The 26,862-nt window shown below is 51.1% G+C and overlaps 2 protein-coding genes across 10 annotated transcripts in view; one reads left to right on the top strand and one right to left on the bottom strand.

Moving 5' to 3' along the window:
- Window positions 1-3,563, top strand: part of GNB1L (G protein subunit beta 1 like) — a 42,811-nt gene extending 39,248 nt beyond the window's left edge. For all 6 annotated transcript variants that reach the window (XM_032128384.1, XM_032128383.1, XM_032128379.1 and 3 more), the window contains one exon: window positions 2,830-3,563. In XM_032128384.1, the coding sequence (XP_031984275.1) occupies window positions 2,830-3,096 (267 nt within the window). In that variant the 3' untranslated portion in view covers window positions 3,097-3,563. The remainder of the gene's footprint in view (window positions 1-2,829) is intronic.
- Window positions 3,564-12,902: 9,339 nt separating this feature from the next.
- Window positions 12,903-26,395, bottom strand: TBX1 (T-box transcription factor 1). Of its 4 annotated transcripts, XM_032128377.1 has the most exons (9): window positions 26,144-26,395; window positions 24,752-24,877; window positions 23,115-23,577; window positions 19,870-19,971; window positions 18,312-18,483; window positions 17,919-18,074; window positions 16,459-16,526; window positions 16,130-16,230; window positions 12,903-15,369 (listed from the first exon to the last, which is right to left on the bottom strand). In XM_032128377.1, exons 2-9 carry the CDS (start codon window positions 24,783-24,785, stop codon window positions 14,930-14,932), a joined length of 1,536 nt encoding a protein of 511 aa, XP_031984268.1. In that variant the 5' UTR covers window positions 24,786-24,877; window positions 26,144-26,395; the 3' UTR covers window positions 12,903-14,929. The 4 variants fall into 4 exon arrangements, with proteins under 4 accessions (XP_031984268.1, XP_031984265.1, XP_031984267.1 ...); XM_032128374.1 differs by lacking the exon at window positions 26,144-26,395 and having other exon boundaries at window positions 24,752-24,996; XM_032128376.1 differs by lacking the exon at window positions 26,144-26,395 and having other exon boundaries at window positions 23,115-23,526.
- Window positions 26,396-26,862: the final 467 nt, after the last annotated feature.

Raw genomic sequence — 26,862 nt, 5'->3', positions numbered from 1 at the left:
ATTGTCAAGGACATAGATTAAGTTTTTTTCCACTATTGCATTAATAATATAAACCAGATGGGGATTTTTTTTCCCCTGACATTCCAGGTACCTGAGGTAATGGTAGACGTTGGAAAGCCACTCAGTGGCACATTATTTTTATTCGAAAAGGTTTTAATAAGTAACCGTGGTGCGCAGCTATCTGCCGTTGGAGAGGGAATGACGCAATGATGGTACTGCAGCTCTGTTTTAAGTGGCAGTGTTCCAGTGTGTCAATGAATAGATGATGAAGGTAACTGCAGAGTTTATTGCTATGGGGAAAGTTTGGTGTATTGTCTTCTACAGGAAAGTTGCTGAAATCATCACTGTCAGCAAATGATGGGATTGGTTATGAGCCTTCTGATTTAGATGAGATAGTGTAATTATGTGATGATGTTTGTGGTAGAATGTAGGAGGTAAACAGCTTCTGCAGGTGAATAAACAAAGTAGAACTAAGAAATCTCATAACCACAGAAGCTTCTTTATATATGACAAGAGAAAAAATCCTATAAGCTGTAATGTAATTTTTGTTGGTTCAGTTGCTGAGATGTTTCCCCCAAATGCTGAAGCTTAGTCTACTGCTATTTTGGCTATTTTCCTAATAAACAGAGGGCTTAAAGACATGCTTTGGGTGTAGATGCACGTGTCCTTGGTCATGACTGGCTGAAAGCAGCTCACCTGTTTTTACCTCTTTGTTTTCTTAATTACAAGCTGGTTTTCTGGTTAGGAAATTATGTTGCTATTTGACTGCTGTAGTTAGTGATTGACTGTAGTAAGTCCCAGGATGGCACAAACCCTGGCAGTAGGATTACACCTGGCTGCATATACCTTGAGCAAGTTTTCTCCTTTGTGTTGCGTTTCTCTCTCACTCTTGTATTTGCAGATCATGCACAAATGCCCACTGTTCCCTCATGTTCCATAGCCAAAAGGCATCACCATTACAGGCTTCCTTTTCAAGTTGTAGCTTGCTGAGGACATGCCATTTCTCCAGTTGCCCTGATTTTGCTGTATGGATCTTGCCCACATAATTGACAGTAATGATGGGAGCACCACGCCCAGGATTGGTTATAGCCATTAGCTAATAATCTCAGTTACAGAGTAAGGCCCAGCCTACATTTGCCAGGCTGGTGATGTAAGGAATAAATCCTCCCTTGCCAGGATATTTACACCAACAAAACTTCCACTGAGGCCATGCTGCATTAGACCTACGCTGGGGAGTTTGGAACATATGTACTAACAAAAAGCACAGGTTTTACAGTAGCAGCCCCACAAAAAGGCCCCCATACAGGCTCCTATTTCTCATTAGGCTTGTGCAAAACTTGCTGTCCTCTGTTCTGTTGTAGACACAATCTTCAGGTCCTCTTTAAAAAAGAAATGTACAGAGCCTGTAAGAAGCATGGGAAGTTTCATTCAGCCTTCTGTCTTACCGAACCGCACAGCTCCTGCTGTTTGAGTAGGTAGCTGGGCAGTTCTTACATAGTTGAAAAATAATTGCTTATGGCTTTGTGCCTGCAAGATTCCAATATGTGTTCAGCTGCATCTGAAACCAACCTTGACCAACATTCCTGGAATTTTCTACATCCAGAATAAAGGTTAAAATTATGTGCAATTAATATGTTTTTATAACCCTGTACTAGCTATGCATCATGGAATGTCCTTCAAGGAGGAAAGCTGCTCAGGTGTAATGTGCTTGTCAATCCCTTCCTGCCTCAGACAAACAGTAAACACCACACAGTGAATTAAAACAGGCATTGGATGATACTAAGCTTTGGTACAGGATAGCTACAGACTCAGGCTTAAGGAGATAGTGGCATTAATGTGTCATTTCCAATTGTACTTAAAAATAATAGCAGTTCAGGACCAGCTTTATAAGCCAAAGGTGTTTTCACCATTGTGACAGAAGCTGAGCTGTTCCAGTACATACACACACACACACACGTGTGCGTATTCTGCATGTGTTCGCTCATACAAGTTACCTGAGGTGAGAACAGCAAAGATGTATTACTCTGAGCTTTGTGCTTCAAGAGAAGCTCGTGTCAGTGAAGCGAAAATGTTTCTTTCCAGGGGCTAAGTCCTGTGCAGCCCCAGTGCCTCCTGAAGGAAGCCAAATGCCTCCCAATTAAATTGTGCCCCTCAGAAACCTGTGCCCCAGTAGTCTCCAAACAGTAACAAAAGGCTTCCAAGACTGAAATCAGTAACTTGGCCATAATGCCTTCCTTGGATTTGGTGTAAATAGAAGTCTCTTGGGAAGGAGTACTAGAAATACAGATTTCCTGACCCTGTAACCCAATACCTGGAAGCATTCCTTTCTCAAGACTGAGGTAAATGCTACAACAGCTTATTGGGGGCTTTGTGAGGAGCCACAGTAGTAGAAGTGAGTAGCAGGTAACTTAAACATCAGCTCAGAAGGGTCTCAGCTTGGGAATATTGGAGAAGCAGGGAAAATATATGGCCTTAGCTTTGAACGTTGCAGCTCATACAAGAATAGCTGGAAGAAAAGGACAAAGCTCTGCTCAAAACCTTGACTCAGAGCTTCACTTGTGACAGAATATATATAGCTTTAAATGCAAAATAAACTAAAAGCATACAAGGGATGGGTTTATTTTGTGAAAATTACTCTGAAGATGGGAGGCTCAAGGTGTTTTGTCTCTGTCTATCATTGTTCTCACTGTCCACCACATGGTGAAAAGCTCCACTCTCCACTCTCTCACACTGGTGTGTGGGGTGGGCACCACACCTGCTGAAGTCCCAAAAGATTCCTTTTTCTTCTGTTTTGAACAATTAGAGCTCATCTGTAACTTTTTCCCAAAGGTTTACAAAACACACAAACTTGTCAACGCTGGCATATCTGATATCACCATCCGTGCAGACAAGAAGATTTTGGCAACAGCAGGGTGGGATCATCGCATCAGGATCTTTGGCTGGAAAAAGCTGAAGCCCTTAGCAGTGCTGGACTATCACACAGCAACTGTCCACTGTGTGTCCTTCTCAGATCACAGCAACCCCCGGGAGAGACTGCTGGCAGCTGGCTCCAAAGATCAGCGCATCAGTGTCTGGTCCATATATGCTCAGACATGATACATTCTGCACTGCCATGGACTAGGAAAACAGGACTGGTGGAGCAATCCCTAACTCTGGAATTCAGACATGCATGTGGGGAAGTGGTAGAATCTGTCTCCAGGCTGAAGTGAAGAGTCCTAGGTTAATTCTTATGCTGCTTGTTTAAGCTGTAAGTTTTGTCTTCCAGAGGGGAAAGTAAATTTTTAAAATTCATAACAAGCAGAACGAGGCCAGTCACAAACAAAGACCCGGAATAAGTCACTTTGGGTTCTGCTACAGGTTTTGCAACACCTTTCCTTTGGCAGGTTGCTGACATAACTTGTGCCAATATCTTTTGTAAAAAAGGACTGGAATCCCTCAAACTGCGGTGGGGGCAGAATATGTCTGTTTGTAACTAATTTCTGGATCCAAGAATCTGAATCAGTGTAAAATATCACTCTTTCTTGAAAATTTATACCCATTAAACTACCTCCAGTGGTTTCTCATTGTCAGTTACTTTTTCTTCCCCGTAACTGAAAGGCTATCAGAACACCCTTGATTTGTTCACACTTCTGTCAGTTTCTAACTTAAACCAACAGCCAGGAATGTGACTAGGGACGGCCTTTGGCATTTATGAATTTCATTATGTCTCCTGTCACCTCAAGCCTCACAATTAATCACAAGAAGGGGAAAAAATGTCCCCCAACACTGCACTGCAAAGCTATGTAAAGCCTTTTACAGAGCCAGTGCTAAATCCTTTCCACAGACTGATGAGCTGAAGGATTTAAACTCGGCAATCCAATTAGCGCCCTTCTCCTTGGAGAGTTAGGGGTAAGATTCAGCGTGGCAAGTCTGGGATTCAGCTGTACACTCCCATGAACATTTAGGGGAATTGCATGGGTAAATCCTTATCCACACAGTGCGAATGGCTCCATTAACTTGTCATCTCTACAGTCATGGAAGCTGAAATTCATTCATGAAAGTTTTTTTGTTTGACTCACAAAGCAGCATTTGCCTTCTTCTAAAGTGTATTAGACACACACCAGTGTGCTGAGAGCCAGGGTACTGCTGCATTCAGTCACAAAGCTGCAGTGACAACTGTGTCCAGGCTGTGCACTGTTGATACTTTATTGGAAATAATTGTTTCTGCTCTGTAGAAAGGTGGAAATCAAAGAAAAAGTGACCAAAAATGAACAGCAACATCAAAGACTTCAGGAATTATTTCAAGGATGATGCCTTAACACACATGCAAATTAAGGTCTGTGTCTGTTATCCAGCTGTGCCTTGCAGACAGAGAATACTGCTGGACTGAAAGCCTTAAGCACCCAGCCTGATGTTCTTTACATTAAAAAACAGAATCAGGATACTGTTGCCAGGCTTTTCTAAATAAAACGTGGCTTTACACATTTTAGAGTGTGATAACACTTCAAAAAATGCATTTCTTTGATTATTTCTTTACTATTCAGTAGCTGCATGGAGGATCACATTGCAGTTGAAAGTTAAAGCCTAATTTTGAGTGATCCCGAGTCAAGGGGAGGTGATGGTGTTCATTACATCTGCCAGACAGAGTTGCACATCTCCACCCATCATCCACCTCCCACACAGAAGAGGAGCAGCCCCCACTGTACAAGCAGCTCCAGCCACAGCCTTGTGGAATGAGATGGGGTCATTCTCCACAAACCTGCTGCTGAAAGAAACCTTTCCTTTTGTTCTTTTTCCCCTTTCTTAAAGCAGGTCAGAACTGACGTAAAGAAACAATGAAATAAATAAATGGAGAAAGTGTTGTTGTGCGTGGTCTGGGCACCTGTCCTAGGGAGTTTGCACAGAGATTTCCTTTTGCCTGTGCTGTCTGGTACTACGCCACACGTGGCCCAAAGGGTGCAAGCATTCCTCTTCTCCGTGGCAGCAAACAGCAGCCTGCACTGTTGGGCAATTTCTACAGAATTGAGCTGTAGGTTTAATGCTCATCCAGCAGGAAAGGAAATCCAGGGCTCACCCATCTTGGGTGAATGGTTAGTGTAGGAAACAATTTTTGATGCAAATACTGACATTGGCACAGTGGCATCCCTCTGGAAAGAAAGGATTAATACCCTGTGCCTTATTAAGAGCACTATTAGATCAGAGTCTGGAAGTTAGGAATTCTTGAGTATATTTTCTCTGAAAATTGCCATTTACCATCAACATATGTGTCTAAAGTAATTAGGGAAACTCATAAGGGATGTTTAGATTTACGAATGGGTCTTTTGGAAGATACTCTAAAGATTGCTGGTGCTTACATCTAACTTACTGCCTTTTGTTGGGAATTAAATTTGTATGTTTGTCTGATTAGGTAGATTTAAAAACAAACTTAGTCATGCAAGTACAAATTGAAAATGAGGACGTGAACTGCATCTCGGCAGACACACAGGTGAGAGTTTCATCAGCTTCAAGGGGAAGGACACAGCTGGCAGGGCTGCTTGCAGGAACAGACCCATCCTTTACTTCCCATTACCAAACCACTATCCATGCCATACTTTTTCACAATACAATTAATTCATTAACACTTTATATCACTACTGATTTTATTTAAACACCCAGTAAACAGATTTTTCTTTCACATTATAGTTTCCTTGAAATGAGCAACCAGACTACACTAGTTTGACTTAGAGTTGAGCCTAAATGCAATAGTTTGATTGTGAATTACAGTCTTGTAACAGTTTATTTGCTTAAGGAACTAACCTGGACTTCCACAAAGAGGAATGGTGTCCAACAGGAAGGACAGTCTCTATTAAAACACTGTTGTCTGGTTATAACTATAACTGTAAAATACAGATGTCTGATTGCAACTAAGAAATTCACAATTTTTTTAAATAAAAAATTAAAGCTCTTTACAATTGTGCCATGAGCATGGTTGTCACTCAAGATTTCTGCTGACTTGCTAGCAGAAGGTTGTGAGTGAAGAGCCACCTTAAGGTGCTGGAGTGAGCTCTGAAATCTCACCTGCCAGAAAGGAACAGGGCTAGCCTGTACCTGGCCTAGAGGATTCAGAAGCGAAGGTGATGACAGCTAAATTATTACAAAAGTCTTCCTCCCAAGAATCACCGTCTTTGGCACCGCGAGAGGGAGAAAACAACTGGCATTCGTAAAGTAATAGAAATAAATCCCAAACACCAGCATTTGTACAGCAATTACATGGAATATTTATCACCACTGGAATGAATGGTGATCTCTGACCCTCTAACATTATTTGCAAGTGAATCCATTAGTTACAACTTCTTTCTCTTATCAGTACATGAGCCATAAAGCATTGCAGTCCTTAGTGTAGATGAGCAAGGAAAGAGGAGATTGTTTTTGTAGTAATGAGTGAAAAAGGAAGTAGGCTCGGGGCATGCAATGAGACAGTTGTTAAATTTAGTCCTTTAGAATGCAACTGCTATAGCAAGCCAAAAAATTACTCTGCAGCTTGACTTGGACTGTTGCAAAGGTTTGAGTTTAAAAGAGCAGATTTTTATAGTTAAGTCAATACTGGCTTCTGGACTGGTTTTGTTTTTAGCATATTTAAGATGCATCTACAAAGCCAACTTACAAATTAATAAATCTTTCCTTTAATTCAGTCTGCCAAGAACAAAGATAGAACACTGACTACTGCAGGAGCCATGTTAGTGATGTAAACCAAAGGACTGGGAATTAAACAAGGATTACTGAGCGCTAAATCAATGTGTTTCCTTTTCTGGCTGTGTGTTTGTGGTGTGAAAGTATGGATCATTACATAAAACATGGCACATGACTGCCTGGATTAATGCAAGACAATGTTACAGCAGTGCTGAGACATAAAGTTTGATGAAAGCATGACCATTGTGCTACCAAGAAAGTGACAGCCATGACTAAGCAAGAAGGCAGGGGGGTTTCTGCTGATGCGTAATATTCTGAAATTCCAGCCTGGGTCCCCCTCCTGTAGCTTTTCCAAGTAAACTTGGCTGAGTCTGTGTCCTACTCTTCTGGGACATGCTGGAGGTTTCTTTTATAATGCAAAGGAAGCTATCCAAAATTATGATCATACTGGGGGGAGTTGGCAATTCATGTAAGGATCTCACAGTATCAAATTAAATGAAAATATAACCTCTCAGTTGTGAAAGTTTTGCTCACCTGATTAATGGTATGAACTATAGCTGTACGTCCAATCAGCAGTGCTGTGTACTGCTTTATTCTGACCTCAGAGGAATTTGATTTGCAGTTCCGTTTGTAAGAGGAGGAGAAAGGGGAGGGAGGGGGTCAATCAAAACAAAGAAGTGACTTGTCCCTCTGAGATAGGTGATAGGAAGACTGTGGAAAGTATGAAGGGCCTTGGAGCAAACCACCAGCAGTGGCCAGATTCTCTATGGGAGAGGGACAAGGATGGCAGGAAGAGTACCTGGTGGGACCATACAATGATAGGTCTGGCTACTAAAACTCATACACCAACTTATTATAGTCTCAGACATATTTGCTTTTACTTCCCCAGCATCCTTTTTTAAAGGTGTTGGTACACTAGGAAATCCTGTAGACCACAATGTACACCTCTAAATAAGCCTGTGTTCACCCAGAGGAGAGTGTATTTATTTCTCTGCTATGAAGAGTCATAAAACCAGAAGCTGCAGTGCCACAAGGGATAGCAGCAGGAAGGACTGAGGTCCTAAAGCAGCCACATGCACTGCAGGAGAACCATCCTGGAATATTAACTATCTCCTTACATGAGAGTGACATGGCAGTGAAAAAAATATTAATTCTAATAATTCTCTGTTACAATTTGAAGTTCTAATAAACAAAAAAATAAAAGGAAACATAAAAAGCTGTTAAATTTACTTGAGATTGCAGCTAGGAGCTGTTTCTTTCTATTTTTTATTCTCAGTATACATAAACTAGGGCAGCAAGAAACCATAGAAATCCCCAGGCACTTTCTGGACAGCAATGATCTCTTTCCTACCAGTGGCAGGATTGATTGAGCCTGATTATGTCCAGATCAGGGAATCTGGTGAGGATGTTCGAATGCTGAGCCATTATTCTGCTCCATAGCTCTGGCATCTCACGCATGCAAAAGTACATTTTCCAGGCCCCCATGGCACTGCTTGCTATAAACATGTTCTGACACAGGTAAGAAGGCAGAGGGTATGCTGGGCCTATGGAATAACTTTAAACATGACAGAGAATGTGGCTGTGGCATTTGGCCTGATGGTAATTTTAAAAATTGCTGATGCGAAATCTCAGTGATTTGTGGATGCATTGTTTGTGTTCATGGAAAAGCATCTAGGCTGCTCTTAACATAATACTTAGAGTAAGTATTATCTGTTCAGATTTTTTTGCCTCAGATATTTTGATGGCATGCAGACCTGGCATCCTGCTAAATAGAGACATTGAGTCTTTATAGTTTTATCTCTTGAGCCCATCTGGTTTGAAGTAGTTGACAACAAGCAGGAAAGGGAATAAAATGAAAGACTCACTTCATGTTTGCTGAAATAAAAGAAATGTGCAAGGCAGTTCTCAAATAGAACCAGGCTGGGAGAAGGGCTGCCTCTCCCCACCCCTCCACTGCCCTTTCCAGATGATGGCTTTGCCTGCAGCCCCTCCACTCTCAGTGCTGGCACTTGCTGCCCATGGTTGGAGGTCACACCCCAGACAAAGGGCAGCTGAAGCAGCCAGGCTGGAGCACCGAGAGAAGGGGAACCATCTGCCCCCTGCAACGAGGAACAATGGAAGCATGAAGCAAGTGGAGTAAAAAAGCAAACACAAATGCCAAGCCCCTACCCATCATGCAAGCTAAAACCACTGACAATAGTGATAGTGCAAACACCTCACACTTCTGCAAGTTTTACATGTTGTTTATCCTGTTTTTCACTCCTTTTTTGCAATTTAAAGCCCAAGGACATCAGTCTGAGTCCCTGGGCACCTATGCAGTCACTCCTGTGAAGGCAGGTACCGAGCACAGCACCCGAGGTGTCCTGCCCTGCCCACTGAAGCACCCACTGGTTACCAGAAGGAGCATCAGGAAGGAGGATTACACTGCGGGCAAACATTCCCTTTCCTTCTCCATCTCCCAGGGACCACTAAGAGCTGTTCAGAGAGGTGTAGAACCCAGACTGGAGTGGACATTCCAGGTCACTTGCTCTCACAGTGCCCCTCTCACAGAGGTAATGGGAGGCTGTCCTTTGGCAGCTCCAGTCACGCTGGGAGCAGGAGATGGAAGCTACTCTGCAGCCTGGCAGGATGTCACAACATGCAGCAGCGAGCCTTGAAAATGTGTAGGGCCTCTTCTATCTATGCTGCTCCATCTCCTTATAGAATTAGGTCCTAAATGTGACTTTTCTGGCTCTTGTTCTTAATCACTTTGTTACCAGTGCAAATTTATAATTTTAACCTAAAAAAGAAGTGAGTGATTTATTGTAATTATTTTGTATAGGCTGCTCTTAATAAACTTTTTTTTTAAATCTGGAAAAACATTTAATTTCCCATATGGAAAGAACACATTTATCATACTTTACTTGGATATACTTGGCCAACTATTGCACATATATGCAAAACATATGTGACAAATTCAAGGCTGAATTTCATAAAACAGAAATGCTATGAAATGTGATATAATAAATATATTACACAGACATATGTGGCCAATTTATAAAACTATGGTATCTTTGGTAAATTTATAATAGGTCATTTCTGTTAATGGGGAGAATGAGTGTGTTTTTTCTGGCATATGCAACACACACAGTGCTTTACACAGCCCTCCTGAAGGACAGTGGGCCTTTGGAGACCAGACTTGTACATGTACAGACATTGTGTATATGGGACATGTCTGTGTTTTTCAAGATTAATGTATATCTTAAAAACCAGCTCTTCCTTTTTGCATTGATTGTGTGTGCAACATACTGGGCAGAAGTAAAAGTAGGAAATACTATTCTTTGAGATTTGCAAACCTCTGATACACTATCTAGATTCCCACCGACAATGGGTGTCTCACTGTAACAGCATATTTTATATGCACATGCTGAGCTCATGATAATGGCAGTAGTAGAAATCTTTGGGTACAGTTACTTTCACCTAGTTTTGTCAAACACCTGTGTAAATTATGTATCTTACCAATCAGTTGAATTGGAATGACTAAATGAAGAACAAAATGCATATGTTTAGAAAAACGTTGAATTCATGCACAAGTACTGGCCTCTACACTCGCAGACGGGACTCTCAGTAACACCAGCTTAGAGCAACAGCTGAGTCATTGCTGGCTGAGTATCCTCAAATTGTAACTCACAGGTTACTGCCCCTTCTTATTTATGCCAGAGTGTTTCAAAGACCAAATCTTTGCTTTAATCCCCAAAACTATATTTTCCTCTCAGATTGCGTATTTCCGAGCTCCGAAGATGAAGCTCTTCTCGTTTTCCGCGCGGGCCGGATCCACCGCGTGCCATGCCCGGCTCTTCCCTCTGGAGGGAGCCGGCTCTTCAGGCAGGGCCGGCCGGCGTGCGCGCAGCATCTTCCTCCCCTTCCTCCTCCTCCACCGCGGCCGCGAGCCAGCGATACCTGCAGGGAGCCCCCGAGGTGACCATCGGCACTGGGGCTGTCCCTGCCCACACCGCCGCACAAACGGCGGGTCAGGCCAAAGCACCCGCGGTCTCAACCCATCAGGAAACCGAACAACAGAAGGCAAAGCACAAAGAACCAACACATGTATGTGCGCACACACGCTCTTCCCTCGCTCTCCAGCCCAGCCGTGTTCAACAGGCTCACGGCAGATTTTTGAGCTCTTTGGATGATGGTGCTGAAACTTGCTTTGCAGGTACTGCTGCGTCTGCTCTTCCAGCCTCCTCCAGGCAGCAGGGCTCAGCTTCTGCCCCCCAGCCCTAACCTGGGGCTACCTGACTTGTTTCTAGCAGCTACCTGCTTTTCTTATTCCTTACAGATCAAGGTACAACTGCCCCTTGGTGAGGGATCCAGCATCACGGGCTGAAATCCACTTGCTGGAGAGAAAGAGGAGTGCTTGGTGGGACAGGACAGTGCCCCAGCTGAGCTGGCCCTGAGCCATGCAGCCTCACTTAGCCATGGCTCCTTGTAGAGATGCACTGGAAGCCTGTAGTTCATGGGAGACCCACACTGTCCCCCAGCAGCCTGCTGCCTGAAGAACACCTTTCTATACCTACTTCAGTCCCCGGGTCATTCTCCACCCTGAAACCCACTGTTAGACACACTACAGCAGGAAAGAAGCCCAAGCAGTTCTCTCCTGGCCATGGCCACGTGTATGTGTGCTTGAGATGGACTGAAGAGATGCTAAGACTGCAGGATGCTGAGAGGCAGCTGCTGGGAACTACCTGCACAGTTCTAGCCAGAGGGTTGTGGGGCCTCTCTGAAGAAAAGGAAAGACTAAAGAGAACATCTATGAATTGTGTAAACAGTGCACATGCACACTGCAAACACACTGGAGTCTCATCCCCATGGCTCCTATCCTACATTGAATTTAGTCAATTCCACTAGCAAGGAAAGAATAAAATCAACTGCAAAAAGCCATTTCTGAAACTGGAGCTATCCCCAGTGTTTGGGTTAAGTGATTAAGCAAAGGCCGCCCTTGTTCCACCAGCGTGTGCCTAATCCTGGATTTATCCACTGAGCTAAGTGATGTGGTTTTAAGGCCTCAGAAGCAATCACTGAACTCAGCCTGCACCTCTGAAAAACAGAGCTAGATGGCTAATTTATTCTCTAGCCCTATTTGGAAGAGACAAAGGGTGCTTGTAACCTCCCCGCTTGGGCCTGTTTTACAGAAGCTTTTAAATACACTTCATGTGTAAGTGCTTCATGTGACTTGAGGTGACCACAAGTGGAAATATTGCCTGGAAATGCCGCCTTCTTTCCTAGTGTGTGCTGTGGACCTTGGTGACAGCACAGGCTGAGTGAAGTTTAAGCAGGCATGTAATCAAATCTTACAAAGTCATTTGTCAAATGAATCTACAATACACAGATAATGCATAGCCTGTACGTGATATATCCTGACTACAGGCTGATAGGTAATATGACATTAAAGTGTTAGAGATTTTCTGTGATTTTCAAAAGGCTTCTATTAGTCCACCTGCAGCATTATGGGGTTTTGTTTATTTGAAGTGGATTTTTTGTTGTGATCGAAAAATAACCCTTTTTGCTTTCTGTATCTGTAACACTCCCATCCAGTGAGACAGACATTGCTATGGAAGGAGGGACACCATTCAAAGCCCTGAGGAATCTTGATTTAAGGATTAAAACACAACACAAACTGGACTGCTAACATGCTTCATATGAACATATCTAAGCACGTTTGGTGGACTAAATGCAAGGTTAAAAATACCATTTTCACAGTTCAGACTGTAGCCTTGATACATGGTCTCCTTCCCATTCAGCCTCAGGACTTCTGTAGTGGTTCTTTAGCACAGGATACAGACTGGTGATCCTGAGGGCCCACTGCCCACAGCCATAGCTTGAAGTTCTGTGATTTTCTATTCTTCTAACAAATATCAGATTAAAAATCCTACAGTCAAGGTGAGGACCTTGAGCCACTTTGTTAAGGGCACAGTTTAGTCCTGACATCTTGGGTGATTCTATGTGTTCTTAAAGAGAACAGGTGCTTACCAATACAAACAGATCTTTTTTCACCTAGGAACCCCAACCTTGTGAACTGTTGTATTGTGATAGATTACCACAACCATGGGCACCTGCAGCAAGCAGGGACTGAAGGAAAGGAGCAATCACCTATGGACAGCCACTGTTTGCTCAGACTAAGACCCTTCCATATTTAAATAACTTCATTTTGTAGGGGAGGCTTAGACTTCAGGGCAGACAAACTGACAAATATACACAAATAATCAAACAAGAAATGAAGGAAAGAAAGAAGAGGAAAAGTATTTATAAATGTCACTGTCCAATGTCTTTTCAATTTAAATGAAATAAGATTATCTACATATATCTACAAATATCTACATGTATCTACACTGTTTGCAGATATGATTCTTTGGTTGTCTTCACTTTTTTCCTACACTGCAACTATCAAGAAAAAAAAAAGTGTTTGTATAATCTTTGAAGGAAATAATAAATATAACAACTTCGTTAAAAGTTTGACCAAAGCTTTGGCACTAATCAGTTTACAGATAACAAATCATACTGAAAACTCTGAAATAACAGCGGCAAAGCAATAGAGCACATCCGAGAGCCATTTCCCACTGACTAATAATAAGCACAAGGCTATTTTACATCAGCCATTCTGAGAACATTAATTATGGTTTAGTCAGACACTAAGAATCTCACAATTCACTGCAAATGTCAAATAAAATACATATTTCTTGCACAAGTCTTTTTTTATGGATCCAGATATATTTTTTAACAGAAAAAAAATTACATAAAATATTCATGGTAGCCTGTATCCCTTCTTAAACCTTTCCAAAAAGGTTTTGGAAGCCCAAAGCCCACTGCCAGAGACAAAATAAACATTGCTATTAACACTGCCACTTGCACAAGGGAAAGAACATGTTTTAAAGGGTTTGTAATGAAAATGCACAAACATGGATTAATAGATTATTTTAGAGGAAAAAAACCCCATCTTTTAATAGAGTCATGTGGAAGAATCGGTAAAGTGTTCATAATACTGTATACCAACACAGCTGAGGAGCTGCTCAATACCTTCTCTGAACACAAAGGGACTGCCTTCTAGGAGTATCTGACAAAAACACAAGCTAACTATTCAAAACACATCACTGGGGAAACTGTGATGAACAGGGCCATCTTTTTAACAGTAAGGAATGACTACTGAATGAAGAGATTAAAAAAGAAAAAAAGTACTTACCAGCATTAAGAGGGAAGATGCAGCAAGCAGGTAGTGCAGAATAGGTGCTTTAGGACTACTGCAGTTTGGGTCAGCCAAATATAAGGGGTGAGGCAGTCTGAGAAAAAACACCCTGAAATCCCTCTAAAAGGCACCTCCACGGGAGAGCATTCAAGAGCTTGTGAAAGGATGCGTGAAGGCAGGACTGCGAGAGGCTGCCTGGGAAGCAGGTGAGAACACAGAGCCTGAACTTTGCAGATATTCCCTCACCCCCAGGCTGGTTTTTAAACCTTTGCATGTATTGTTGGGAAAACAAGATGCAAACACAGCTGCACGTGGCTGTGCTCTTGGCCACAGGCCCGTCTCAACAGCTCCAGAAAGTGCTGCTATGGTTACGGCATCGCAGTGAACCCCAAAACTTACGAGTGGGTCAGAGCCGGAGGAGAAGTGGAAAATTTGTTCTGGCAGTGAGGATTCAAAGCGTTCCCTTAAACTAAATTCTGCTTCCCCCAAGAAATCTCCTCAAAGAACCACCTGAGCCACCTGTGACCGAGCCCTCGGGGTGCCCTGGGTTGGGACAGACTGACACCGACATATGCAGGACGACACGCGGCTCACAGCCGGCCCCACAGCCCCTGCTCGGTGCTCACGCACAGGCCCCGTGGGCAGAAAACACCCGTGGGCACCGCCAACACCGGCGGTAACACCAAACCTCCATCAGAACAGCCGGCGGTTGAGAGGGGACAACCCACTTCACCGCTGCCGCATCCCCGTCCTCCCACCGCACCCCAGCCGCCCGACGGTCCTCGGTGCCCGGCACGAATGGAGGCGCTGGGGAACAGGGAGATAAGGACATATGGCTTCATTTATCAAAGTGCAGCCGCAGGTCACACCGCGATGGAGCTCCCGGCACCTCCGCCCTCACAGTCCCCGCAGGGCGAGGCGCGGGTCGGGGCCCGGCTGCTGGCGATTGGGCTGTCCGGCTGTCGATCAGGGCAAGCTGGCCAACCAGCTCACTCGTAAGGCGGGAGGTGAGGGAAAGGCGGGAAGGGGGAGCGCGGTGTCTCTCGTGGCGCCGGTGCCCCGTTACCGGGGCCCGTAGTCGTAGCCGGCGGGCGCCCCGGCCGGCGAGTACATGTTGGCGGCCGCCGCCGCCGCCGCCGCCGCGTTCATGTGATGGTGGTGGTGATGGTGGTGGTAGCTGTGCCCGCGGATGCTGGGGAGGGGGTAGGGGGCGGGCCGGCTCTTCGCCCCCAGGTAGTGGTCGTAGGCGGCGGCTGCCGCCGGCGGGTACTTGTAGGGATGGTGATGCAGGGGCTCCGACGTGGCGGGCTCCAGGCGCAGTTCGTGGTGCGGCGGGCTGGGCCGGCCCCCGGGCGCCCCGGCCAGCGGCACCAGCCCGCCGCCTCCGCCCGGCAGCGCGGGGCTGAGCACGCGGGACATGAGCTGCTGGTGCGCGGCCTCGGCCTGGTGCAGCGCCGTCCCGCCCGCCTCCCGCTCGAACTCCCGCCGGCTCTCGGCAGCATCTGCGGGGGCAACAGCGTCAGTGCGGCCGCGCCCGCGGGACGCGCATCCGAACACACGGGGAAGAGGCGCAAGAAGGGAAAAGCGGGGCTGCGAGCGGGGCGTGCAGCAGCGGCATGCGGCAGGAACGGAGCTGGCGGGACGGGACCTTCTGACTGCGATAAATGGAGCTGAGTTGACTGACAAGCTGGTACACGCCTGACATTTTTGCAATTGTATAACACTAAACAAATACAGACTTCCCTTTATTTTGCAGGCCCGGAGTGAGTTGGAAGAAAGGCCTTCGGTTTTCTTTGCAGTTGTTTGCTCTGGGTAATGGAAAAGCAGTCAATGGGCAGAGGTGCTGTTCGACCTGACTGCAGCTCCTGAATGGAGTGGGTCGGCCCTAGCGCGCTGCCGAGGTGCATTAAAAGGGCAATGTGAGAACCTGTGGCCAGCACTGCATCCCTGCCTGAAAAGCTGAGTTTGTTGCCCAAAAGTTGAAAATGGAACTCTAAAGGCAAAGGGCAGTGTTTTTTAAAGCAGCAAAGTTTCTTAAGCATATAAGCATCTTAAACAGTAAGTGTTGTAGTCCAAGGAAGAATGAATTAGGCTATGAAGGCGGGTACTTTTGATTAAAAAATAGGTGGTAGCACAAAGCTCGTTAGCAATGGGGCTGTGCACCAGCGCAGTGAGCAAGGCTGGCCCCAAGCATGCATGCACAGGCCGTGCAGACCAACAGGGCCTGGGTGATGGGCTGGCCTGCCCATTGGGGGCTCTCACCTTTCTCTGTCCCATTCTGGTGGGCTGGGGAAGAGACTGGATTCCGGGATCTGGCAAAAGCACTCATGAGAGGAAGAGCCCCTGGCCTGTGGTTCCTGGGCCTGGAAGAGGAAGGGGGGAAGTGATACAGAGCTGATGGTCCAACAGAATGAGCAATTGGAGCATTCCCTCTCTGAGCTGCAGCTGGCAAACAATAGTGGCCCAAACAATACAGCTGGCCCAATACCATGTCCCCCTCCATGCAAGCCTTGTGCAAATGTAAACTGGGCAGATGCATGTGAAATAGGGTGAGTGGGGTGTAGCCATAATCAGTAAAGGCACAGCCTTACCAGTCCTCAGGGTCACAGTCTCTGAATCCCTTGGCAAAAGGGTTGCTGGCGATCTTCAACTGCGTGATCTGTAAGGAGAAGTGGCAAAATGTCTCAAAGCAGCACACGGGGCTCCCAGGCCAAACAGTGAGTGTGTCCCTGAGCAGGCTTTGGGATTCAGCAGTGCCTGGTGTAACAAAGAGGGTCCAGGTGGCCAGTGGAACCAGGGTGTTCTCTGCCACAGAGTACAAGCATGTGCTTGCCCTCTGTCAGAAAATGCGGGCTAATATGCTACCTAATATGAGTTCAAGGTGAAGGGAGAGGCAGTCTGAGTCGGCTGCAAAACCTGAGTAAATGCACTTGTAAGAAAATGCCACATTATATGGGTCACCACTGGAGCAGCTAAGACAAATCACTGGATAAATCATACTTATGTATTTATTTAATTCGCCAGGGAGAAGGCAGGACATTTTCTATATTTAAGCAAATCCACGGATAAAGTATGTGATTGTGAGTTTCCGGAATGGGTTGAAAAACAAACTTTAAGCCCCTCAGTGACAGTTCCAGCCTTAGAGGTCAAACTGATAGAAAGCAGGAGAGAAAGAGCAGCTGTCCGGAGCCATCAGGCAAATGCCAGCCGGGGAAGGACTCCGGAGCCCCTTAAAGGCACAGACTTTCTCTGGCCTCGCCGCTTCCACCGGGGCGAGGTGCGGCCCAACCGCAGCATCCCGGAGAGACCACCGGTCGATTTGCTCGGAGTCACTGCAGAGGGTGACACTGCCGCCGGCTGCTCATGGACAGCCCCGAGACACAGCCCCGGCGTGGGCAGCCAAGGCGCGGAGCGAGGCGGTTCGGAGCAGCGCTGAAAAGCCCCCGCCGCTCTGAAATCGTATTTCCACCCGCTGCTGAGATTCCTGCTCTTTACATTACACTGATGCGATTTAAAGGAGTAATTGGATTAACTGCTGCCCAGAGATCCGCATCAGATTGGGGTGGGGGTGTTCTGTTTCATTTTTAACATATGATTGTATTCTAGGGAGGGACAGACAGCTACGAGCTTAAAGCAGTAAAATCGCAGATTTATTCAAACAAATTGTGAGTGACGTTTCGCAGCGGGAAGCCTGTAGTTTCCCCACTAGCCCCGGTCTCGGGTTTACATAGGTAATGAGGTCCCCCGGCAGGGGGAAGCTGGCGATTGCGCTAGAGCCCACGTCGCTTCCTCGGCGTACACCGACGCAGCTCTGCGCAGCTTCCCGGCTATCGGGTTCCTTGCGCTGTCAGGAATGGGTTTAGCAGATGGGGAGGAGAAGGCGGGAATACCCCCAGGCACCCCCGCCGCCGGCGGACACCCGCAGCCCGGCCTCCAACCCGAGAGCCGGACGAAGGGGCTGAGCCAGCGCCGGATGCACCCGCATCCATGGTAGCTCCGGTGCGACCCCAACCCCCGCTTTTGGTTGCCCCGAGCTCCGCTGCTGCCTCACCCGGTGGTTCTGGTAGGCGGTCACTGCCGTGAAACGCGTCTCCTCGAAGACGAAAGTTTTGAAGTTCTCCTCCGCGTACTTCTCGCTGTCTTTCCGGGGGTCCACGTAGACCACGTGAAAACGCGGCTGGTATCTGTGCATGGAGTTCAAAATGATCTGAATGATAAAACGAGCAAGGAGACAATAACTGATCCAGACGGAGCATGGAGAGAGGAGAGCACAGCCTCGGCCCTGCCGGCTCCGCTGCCCGGGGCAGCAGCGGGGCTGGGGCAGGATCGGGGCGCAGAGCCCCCGGGGAGGGGCGCGGGCGGGGTCACCCCACGGGAATCACAGTACGGGGAGTTCCCAGCCGGTGCAGCCCCGTTTTGGACATCTTCTCCCGGGAACACTTACATGCCCGTTGTCATCCAGCAAATTGTTGGTCAGTTTGAGCTTATCGAAGGAAACGATCTGCTTCATCCACTGCGCCCCTTTGGCCGGGGAGTCCGGGTGGTAATGGACTCTCCCGGGGGTGGCGGGGTCGGCTTTGCCGGCCACCAGCCAGGAGGAACTGTGGAAGGCGTACCTGCGGGAGGGGAAGGTACCCTCAGCCGCGGCCGGGGGGCTCCCGCCCGCGTCCCTGCAGCGGCGCCCCGAACGGCCGCAGTACCCGGGCCCCGCAGAACCCGGGCCGGGACAGATGCCCCGGCCCACCGAGGGAGAAACACTGCCTCTCCATCGCTCCCGCTTCCTATGGCCACGAGAGAAACGAGCTCTTTCCCGCAGCCAGAATTGCTGCGAAGGGGATATAGTATTTTATCAGGTCGGCGATGGAACTGTCGTGAGAGAAATCTGCAGGATGGAGGAAATTTATAGCTACCAGTGTAGATTTGGGAGAGAAGCCACAAAAGCTCCCCCTTCCTCTAAGAAAAAACGGTGAAAGAGAGCCCTCTATACAGTAATATTCTGGCTTTAAGTGAAGAGTGGAAAGTTGTGTGTAGATTAATAGCAGGTTCAGAATTTAGCAATCTTGTTTCATTCTTTCAAAGTACATATTCAACAGTAACATTTAAAACAGAGAAACCAATCTTCTACACACGTGTTTACTTTAAAAGCCAGTGTTTGCACAGGGGGAATTAGACACCATTGGACTTGAGCAGAAACATTACTTTTTAAAGATATACTCAATTGGATGTTATATATCCTACTTCCCTTGACAAGCAAACATTTCTAGGACGCCCTGAGAATTTGGATATCTGTCTAAATATTTATATATCGGACCCTGCGATTCCTATGCGGGCTGTCTGCTCGGCGTCCTGATCTGAAGCTAAATACATAATGTGCCTTTCACTGTCTTAAAATTAAAGGGGTTCCAAACCAGACTGCATCGCTGCCTTGTGAGTCGGCAATTTCCAAGGCCTTCCTACACTGCCGCTGGAAACAATGGCAGAATTTTGTGGCTTGGGTGGCTGATGCCTTTGCAGAGCACAAAACCCACTCTCTTCTCCCAAGCACCTAGCAAGCTCCCCAGCGGGCACGGCACAGCTTCGGCACATGCGCTGAGAGGCTACAGCACTCCAGGAGCACCGAAGGGATTTTTGTTAAGCGGCAAAGAGTGTTTGCCGGTGGAGACGTGTAGCAGTACGACAAGGAGAGCTTTTCTGGGTGGGAAAAGGAAGCTCCTGCCCTGTGCCCTGTGGAAACCTGCCCTTCTGCCCATGCCGGTCTGGCCCCGTCTGCCAGCAGGCCTGGTGCGAAGGCTGAGGGGGCCCTGCGGTCCGTGCAGCCGCTCCTGGCCCCAGACTGCTTGCAAGGGTGCGAATGAGACCCCAGGTCAGCTGCATCCCGCATCCCCTCCCTGTGTCGCACCAACAGGTGTCACGCCCAGAGGACAGGAGCAGGGGGTGGGCAGAGACCCACCAGCCCCTACGGCTCCGAGAACCGCGGAACAGGCTAGGTATTTGTTACTTGCCGGTATCGCTTGTCATCCACCGGGACGAAATCCATGAGGAGCATGTAGTCAGCCATAGGGTCCATCCCGAATATCTTCACCTGGAAGGTGGGGAACATGCGCCTGGCACAGAGAGGAGAGAGAGAAGTGCTAAGCTGAGGAGCAGCAGGGAGCCCCGAGGGGCCGGCGCGGGTCTCTTCCCCTGCAGCTGCTCCAATACCCGCCCGGTTGTGATGATAAGTCCCCTCGCAGAAACCACCGGCCGGAGGAACAGGCAGATACGCTTAAGCTGCGTGGGGAGAGCGGCTACCGTGTTCCCCAGCCCTCGGCAGCATCCCGAAAGGCGAGCCGGGGCGGTCCTGCCTCTCCCGCCGGCCCCAGGACCCTTCGTTTCAGACACACGAAATGCCCCATCGCAGTGGAAGAAAGAGGCCAAGGGGAAAAAGAGCATCCTCGGCCTTTGCTATGGGGAGATCAAGTGAAAAGAACTTTCCCCATCATTTCAGCAAGGCAAGTCCCTGGTCTGCGGACCCGCACTCAAGCCTCAGGAGTCTCGGGCAGCCCGAGGGGGTCACATCTAAAAACTCCTGCGAACGACACGTGGTGACCAAGTTCCCACTTGTGCAGCTTCTGTACCCACCAAACTGCACCCGTTTGAAAGCAGTGGCTGCAGCAGCAGCGTGGCCCCTTAGGGCCAGCGGGAGACCTCTCCCAGCCCGGAGGGGCAAACGCTCGCCCTTGGCGGGCAAGGGCTAGAGGGCAACGGGGATCTCCCCGAAAGCCCCGTCCCGGATCCACTTCATTGCAAGAGCCCGGTCGGGCTCCCGGTCCCCGCACCTTTGCGGGACGAAAGCAGAGCGGAAAGGAGCCCAGGGCTCCCGAGTAGGGCAGGTCAGCCCCCGCGGCTGTTCCCCCTGGTTCTTCTCTGCGCAGGCCCCCGGGGACCCAAAGCTAAGCCGAAACGCGGATCCCACGCTCAGGGAGGGCACGATTCCTTCAAGGGGCTGCAGGACAAATGCGATCGGTGGTGGGCTAAGGGAAGAGGCCGGGACGGCCCACCCGTCCTTCCCTCCTGCATCTGCACACACCGGGACCAGGGCCTGGCCCGCGGCTCCCCGGCGGGACACGCCGAAGACGTGTCCTGGCGTCGAGGCTCGTTATGGCTTCGTTTTGTTTTACAGAATAATAAACCAAGGGAGTGACGGTGGGCAATATTTTGGGAAGCGGCTTTGCAGCCATTGAAAAACCAAAGTCCCAACCTCCCCCGAACAAACAGCCCCATCAAACCCGGACACAGAGAGTCCCCCCGGCTCGTTCTCGGGGAGTACTGCCGGACTGCTATTATGGGCCGCTGCCCCCCTCTGAGGGGCGATGGGGCAGCGCGCCTCTGGCTCCGCAGCTCTTCCAGATCGGGCCCAGCACTGCCGGGCTGCATAGGGATCGGGCGGCTGCGTCTCCCTCTCTGTAAGGCTTTAGCAAACTCTGGAGGACGTTTTCAGTCGCTCCCTCTGTTATTATTATTTTTAAACGTGTAAAAGCCCCCATTAGCTCCAATTCCGGTGTTTCTTGTTTTAAAACTTAGTTTTAAAACAAACAACCTGAGATGATAAGACCCATCTAGACAAACAGCAGGGCCAGCCCAGAGGCGCTGGGGGAGAACAGGCTTTGCAGCGCCTTCCCCGAGCCTTTTCTTGCTGGTTTTACCCCGTTTTCTCCTGTTTTTACTCGCCTGTCTGGAGATTCGACGGTGTCATAAAGTAAACGAAGAAAAGGGTGGGGGCAAAGCCCCCGATTCGATTCGAGTTGGTTAATTTTCGAAACTTTTTGAAGTGGGATATTTGCAATTTTTTCCCTCTTCTTGGAGAGCTAAGAAAGCCAGATCGAAGAACTCCTGTTTTCAGAGAGCCTCCGCCTGGAGCCTGAACGACCTTTTCCGCTAAGGAAAGCAACGCCGAGCCCGGCGCCGGGCTCAGGGGCCGCGGCCGGAGACAGCGGGCTGTGCGACCCGGCGCCGGGGCAGGCACCGTCTGAGGGAAATCCCGCCCGGGTCCCGCAACGCAGCGCCGGCTTCTTTTGCACCGGGCACCACGGTGATTGTTTTATTTTAGGAAATTGCTAATTAAAAAAAAAAAATTAAAAAGGCCACTGCGTACATGTAAGCATGTTTCATTTTTTTGCACTTTCGGGACCCTCAAAATCGCTGACGGGAGAGCGGGAGCGCACGGTCGCGGTCACAGCTCTTGCCAGACCGTTCGGAGCGGAGTCCGACCCTCTCCCCCGGCCATCCCGCCGCAGTCAGCCCCGGGGCGAACTGAGAGCAAGCAACGGGGGATTCCTTAATTTGTTTGTTTTTCTTTTCTCCCCCCCGCCAGATCGCTTTAAACCAAGGCAAGAGTCAGAGCCTGGACAATCCGCAGCTCTGCGAGGAGCCTGGCGGGGAAAAGCTTCGCAGCTCTGCCCGAGCCGCCGCGGCCGCGGCTCTTCCCGAGGATCTCCATTAAATGCAGTAACTAACAACTGTAATTGGGACTCCTCTTCCCCCCATATGTTTTGCTCGTTTCTAACGCGATCTCATTTGCCGCTTTCTTTGTTCCCTGGCCAGGAGCGGGTTCCTGGCCCCGGAACCGCGTCGCGGCGGCCGGAGCAGAGCCGAGAGCAGCCGGGTTCAGCCGGGCTCGTTACTCGATAATCGGGAAATGCAACAGCCCTGGAACACGCTTCAAGGTGCAGAATTAGGGTCTGTTCTCGTCTCCGCCGGAAAGAAAAGATCTGCCCGTGCTAAGAATGTATTTAGCAGGTTTTGCACAGTTTGCGTGTTCGTTTTTTCCTTCCCCCGTGTCGTTGCTATCTGCCCCGGGAGCACACACTGTCCTCCGTAAACACGGATCGAAGTCCCGTGTGGGGTCACAGCCGAAGGCGCCCGGAGGAGCACAGCGCCCTTTCCAGCGGGAGTGAAACCCAGTGCCCTGCCTGCCGCCCTCCGCACGCCTTCGCCGTCAGCCCGCAGCAGCCGCGCATTCTTCCGCAGTATCGAGGCCTTCGGGCCGCAAGAGCTCGCAGATTTCGCCCCAGGAGAAGGCAAGGATCAAATGACGGTGACCGCTGGGCCCGACCGCTCCGCGACTCGCCCTTGGGCAGCTTCAATTTCCCCCCAAACTGCTAATTCAACTGCTCGCGGCCGGATCCTCCCGCCCCAACTAGCCTGGGTGCCCAGGTCCGGAGGGAGCGGCTGGAGAGCCGGGGCTGCCGGGGAGCTCCGCACTGACCTGCCTGCCTTGGTGACGATCATCTCGGTGCCCAGCTGGTTGAACTCGTCCCACAGCGCCTTCATCTCTAGCTGGACGCTCACGTTGGCCACCTTCGGATTCTTCTTCACCGGCGCCTTGGCCGCGGTGGCCGACCCCGCGGAGCAGCCCGAGACTGTGGCCGGCCCCGCAGCGGCTCCCCCGGCGCCCTCGGGCTGCTCGGGGCCTGGGGGCGGCGGGTTGGTCCCGGCCGCCGCCGGCGCCCCGCCGAAAGGGTAGCCGGGCTGGGGCTGGGGCGGCGGGTGCGGGTGCTGCTGAGCCGTGCAGGGCTCGTAGTGCGGCGGCTCATGCTGTCCGTACGGGTCCCCCGGGGAAGGGGAGAGGTGGTACCCCCCGGAGGCGTTCAGGCTGCTCAGGCTGTTGGCCGTGAAAGCTGCAACATCGCAAAAATGGGACAGCTGGGTGAGCCAGGGGCTGGAGATAGCTGAAATCATTCCAAAAACAGGCGGTCAGGGCTCCGCTCCGGCTCCCGCTTTCCCCCCAGCTCCGCGCCGCTCCGCGCGGCCCCCGCCTCCGCACCGGCTCCGCGGGGTGCCCTCCGCCTCCTCTCCTGCCCCGCGCCCAGCCCAGCGGGGCGCCTCCCCCTTTCCGCTTTGCTTGGCCCCAGCCCCGCTCCCCCCGGGGCAGGCGGGGAGCTCGCTGCTCCCGCTGCCTGCCTGCCTCGGCTCTTTTTTTTTTCCCCTTTTTTTTTCTTCTATTTTTTTTTTTTTTCCTTTGCAAACCCGAGAGGTCTGCCAAGAGCCGCGGCGGTGCAAAGCCCGTGCTATCTCTGCAGGCCTCCCTCGCCACACACCACTCGGGACAAAGAAAACTCCCTCCTTTCGCCCCCCCTTCAAAAAAAGGAGGGAAAAAAGAAAAAAGAAAAAGAGGAGTGGGGGAACTCAGAAAAAATATCGGCTCTTATTTCCGCGTAGCTATGCTGCTGCAGGTAACGTCCTTCACTCTGGAGCCGCGGGGCTGCGGCTGACAGGGGAAGTCGGATTTGGTTTGGCAATGCCCCATTCCTTCCATCCCTGGGCGAGAAAGGGGAACAGGCCGGGACCAGAGCAAAGCTCCGGGTCCGCGCCGAGGAGCACCGGGATGGCCCCGGCTGCACAGCCCTCGGCCGCCGGCCCGAGCGGGCCCTGCAGCGCATGACAGGCCGCCCCGGGGAACGGCCGGCTCCTTCGGATTCCCTCCGATGCTGAAAAGCTCCTCGAGGTCCCGACAGTCTCTTGTGTTATTTCCGACGCAGCCCGCAGGCCGGACAGGGGCTGCGGAGCCGGTGGGAGCCGAGCCCCGGCCTGCCGCTGCCCCGGGCACGGCCAGCGCTGTCGGGGGATGCTTTCAGCACCTTCGAGAAGAAGCGGGTCCCAGCGGCTGAGCCGTCGAAAGCTGCTACAGGGCCACGGGCAATGCCCTTCTCTGAGGGAGGGCTCCAAGGGCCCAGGCGTGCCGGGAGGAACGTCAAAGCCCCCTCCGACCGGCCCCGCGGGCAGGCCGCGTTCTGTGCGTTGCCCCTGGCCCGGCTGCCGGCCCGGGCCGCGTGAAAACCCTCGGATACGCGGTGGCCGGTGGTCCCGTCCCCACAGCCCTGCGGGGCAGAGCGCGGCACTCACCTTCCATGTCCCTGGTGACGGTGCTGAAGTGCATCTTCTCCGGGCGGCAGCCGGGGCGGGCGGGCGCGCTGCGGCCGCCGCGGCGCTCCTCCAGCGCTCCTTTCCCTGCTTGCTCGGCGGCGGCGACTGAAATCAGAGAGGCGATACTGAAAGCATTTGCCTTGGGAGACAGAGGGCTGTTTTCGTCCATAGGGGAGACACCAATGCAGGAGAAGCAGGCGCGGCAGCCTCCCACCACGAGCCCCCCCTCCCACCCCCTCACTCCCCTCCTTTCTACCGCACCATCCAGGGAGGTGCGAACGAGACCCCCTCCTTCCAGACGGGGGGTGGGGAAGGGAAATTTAAAAAAAATAAATCCAACAGAAAACAACCTAAACCCTCTGCCCCCCCGGGAAGGGCGTTGGGAGCAAGAAACTTCCCCGGGGCCCTTTGTAGCCAGCGCCGAGCACCGCAACGGCGGACCGAGCTCTGTCAGCGAGAGGAGACCGGGGGGCAACAAATAAATAATCCCACTAATTTCTTTCCCGGAGTGTCAATTTCTCTCCCCCCCCCCCCCCCAATTCGTTCCCTGAGATTTATTAATTTATTTTCTGTCTTCTCTTCCCCTCAACCACCACCTCCTGCTTCTGCCCCCCTCGTCCCCTCCTTTTCTCCTGCACGAAGGGAAAGTGTCTCCCTTATAGGCGCTTTCCCCATTCAGTGGCTGGGAGGCGTCACATGGAAGCCGGGGGTGTTTGCCTGCAGAAGTGGCGGCGGCGGCGGCGGCGAAAGCGAAGTGAAACTCCTGCCGAGACGGTGTCAAAGGGCTGGGGAGGCCCTTCCCCGCCTCCCGGGCACGGCGAGCGGCCGCCGGGGAGGGATGGGATGTGCTGCGGGGCGGGCGGAGGGGCCGGCGGTGTCAATCACGGCGCCGGGAGCCGGCAGACGGGAAGGGAAGAGCCGAGCCGAGCCGAGCCGAGCCCGGCGTCACGCTACGGATGTCCGGCACCGAGAGAAAAGATCGCTCTTTTCCTCCAGCTCTCATGCACCGCGGGGCTGGGGGCGACCCTCGCGGCTCGGTGGCCGCGGGGACCTGCAGTCTGAGCCGCCGCAACAGGCGGGGTCTGGGCACGTCAGGGTGCGCTGCGGGCGCAGGTACTGCCGGCCGCTTCGCTCGGATGGGACCCTCCCCAGCCCCGGGCCACCAAACTCCCAAAGCACCCGCCAGAGTTCGAGCATTTCCTTCGCCAAAAAAAGCGGGGAAAACGGACAGCAACGAGCGAGGCGGCAGGCGAACTCCTGCCCAGCCCAGCGTGAGAGCCCGCTCCGTCGGCAGCACCTGCACGGCCCGTCTGGGCAGGGAGCCGCGCCCGGTTCCCGTCCCTGCCCCGGCGAGGACGAGGCGCTACTCACCGCCCGCTACCGGCTCCTCGGAGCGCCGCGGCGTTCCCCGGGCCCTTCTTTCGCATCGGCGCGGGGCAAGGCGACGCGCCCGCCCCGCCGGCTCCGGCCCGGCCCGGGTACGAGTAGCAGTCCCGGTCCGCGCCCCGATGCCGGTCCCTCCGGGCGGGTAGCCGCACCGAGGTCCCGGGGAAATGCCCCGACGGGGCGGGCGGAGCCGAGGGGCGCGCCGTTGGCTACCGTCGCGATGGGGGTTGCATAACCCGAGCGATGCGCGGGGAGCCGGAGTGAGCAAGCGGGTTATATATAGCTGCCCTGTCTGTAGCCTGCGGGGCTTGATTCTTCTGTTGAAATATTATCTTTGGATGTGGTAAAAATATTTGCAGAGAAAAATCTAGACTACTCTTACATATTTGAGCATATGTTCCTGCAGCTAACGGCATAAGGGCAGAGTGTGACATGATCGGTGTTTTGTTTCTTTGCTGCTGCTGCTGCTGGCAGCGCGATTCCCGGCCGGGGTAGCTTCTGTCCCGAGCTCAGGGACACGCCACGGAGAAGAGTGTCCCCGTGCTGACCCGCGCAGCTCACCTGGGGGCAATACAAGGGAGAGGAGAAGGGATTTCGTTTGGGCACCCCGGGGCAATATCGGAGGAAAGCGAGGAGCCGCGAGTGCGAACTCCAAGCCGCCTCCGGGAACTCAAGGGCTGATGCGAGAGGGACGCGGGGAACTT

This window comes from Corvus moneduloides, chromosome 18 (genome assembly GCF_009650955.1).
Source record: "Corvus moneduloides isolate bCorMon1 chromosome 18, bCorMon1.pri, whole genome shotgun sequence".
Lineage (NCBI taxonomy): Eukaryota > Metazoa > Chordata > Aves > Passeriformes > Corvidae > Corvus > Corvus moneduloides.
This window is presented reverse-complemented; position numbering and strand designations above follow the sequence as displayed.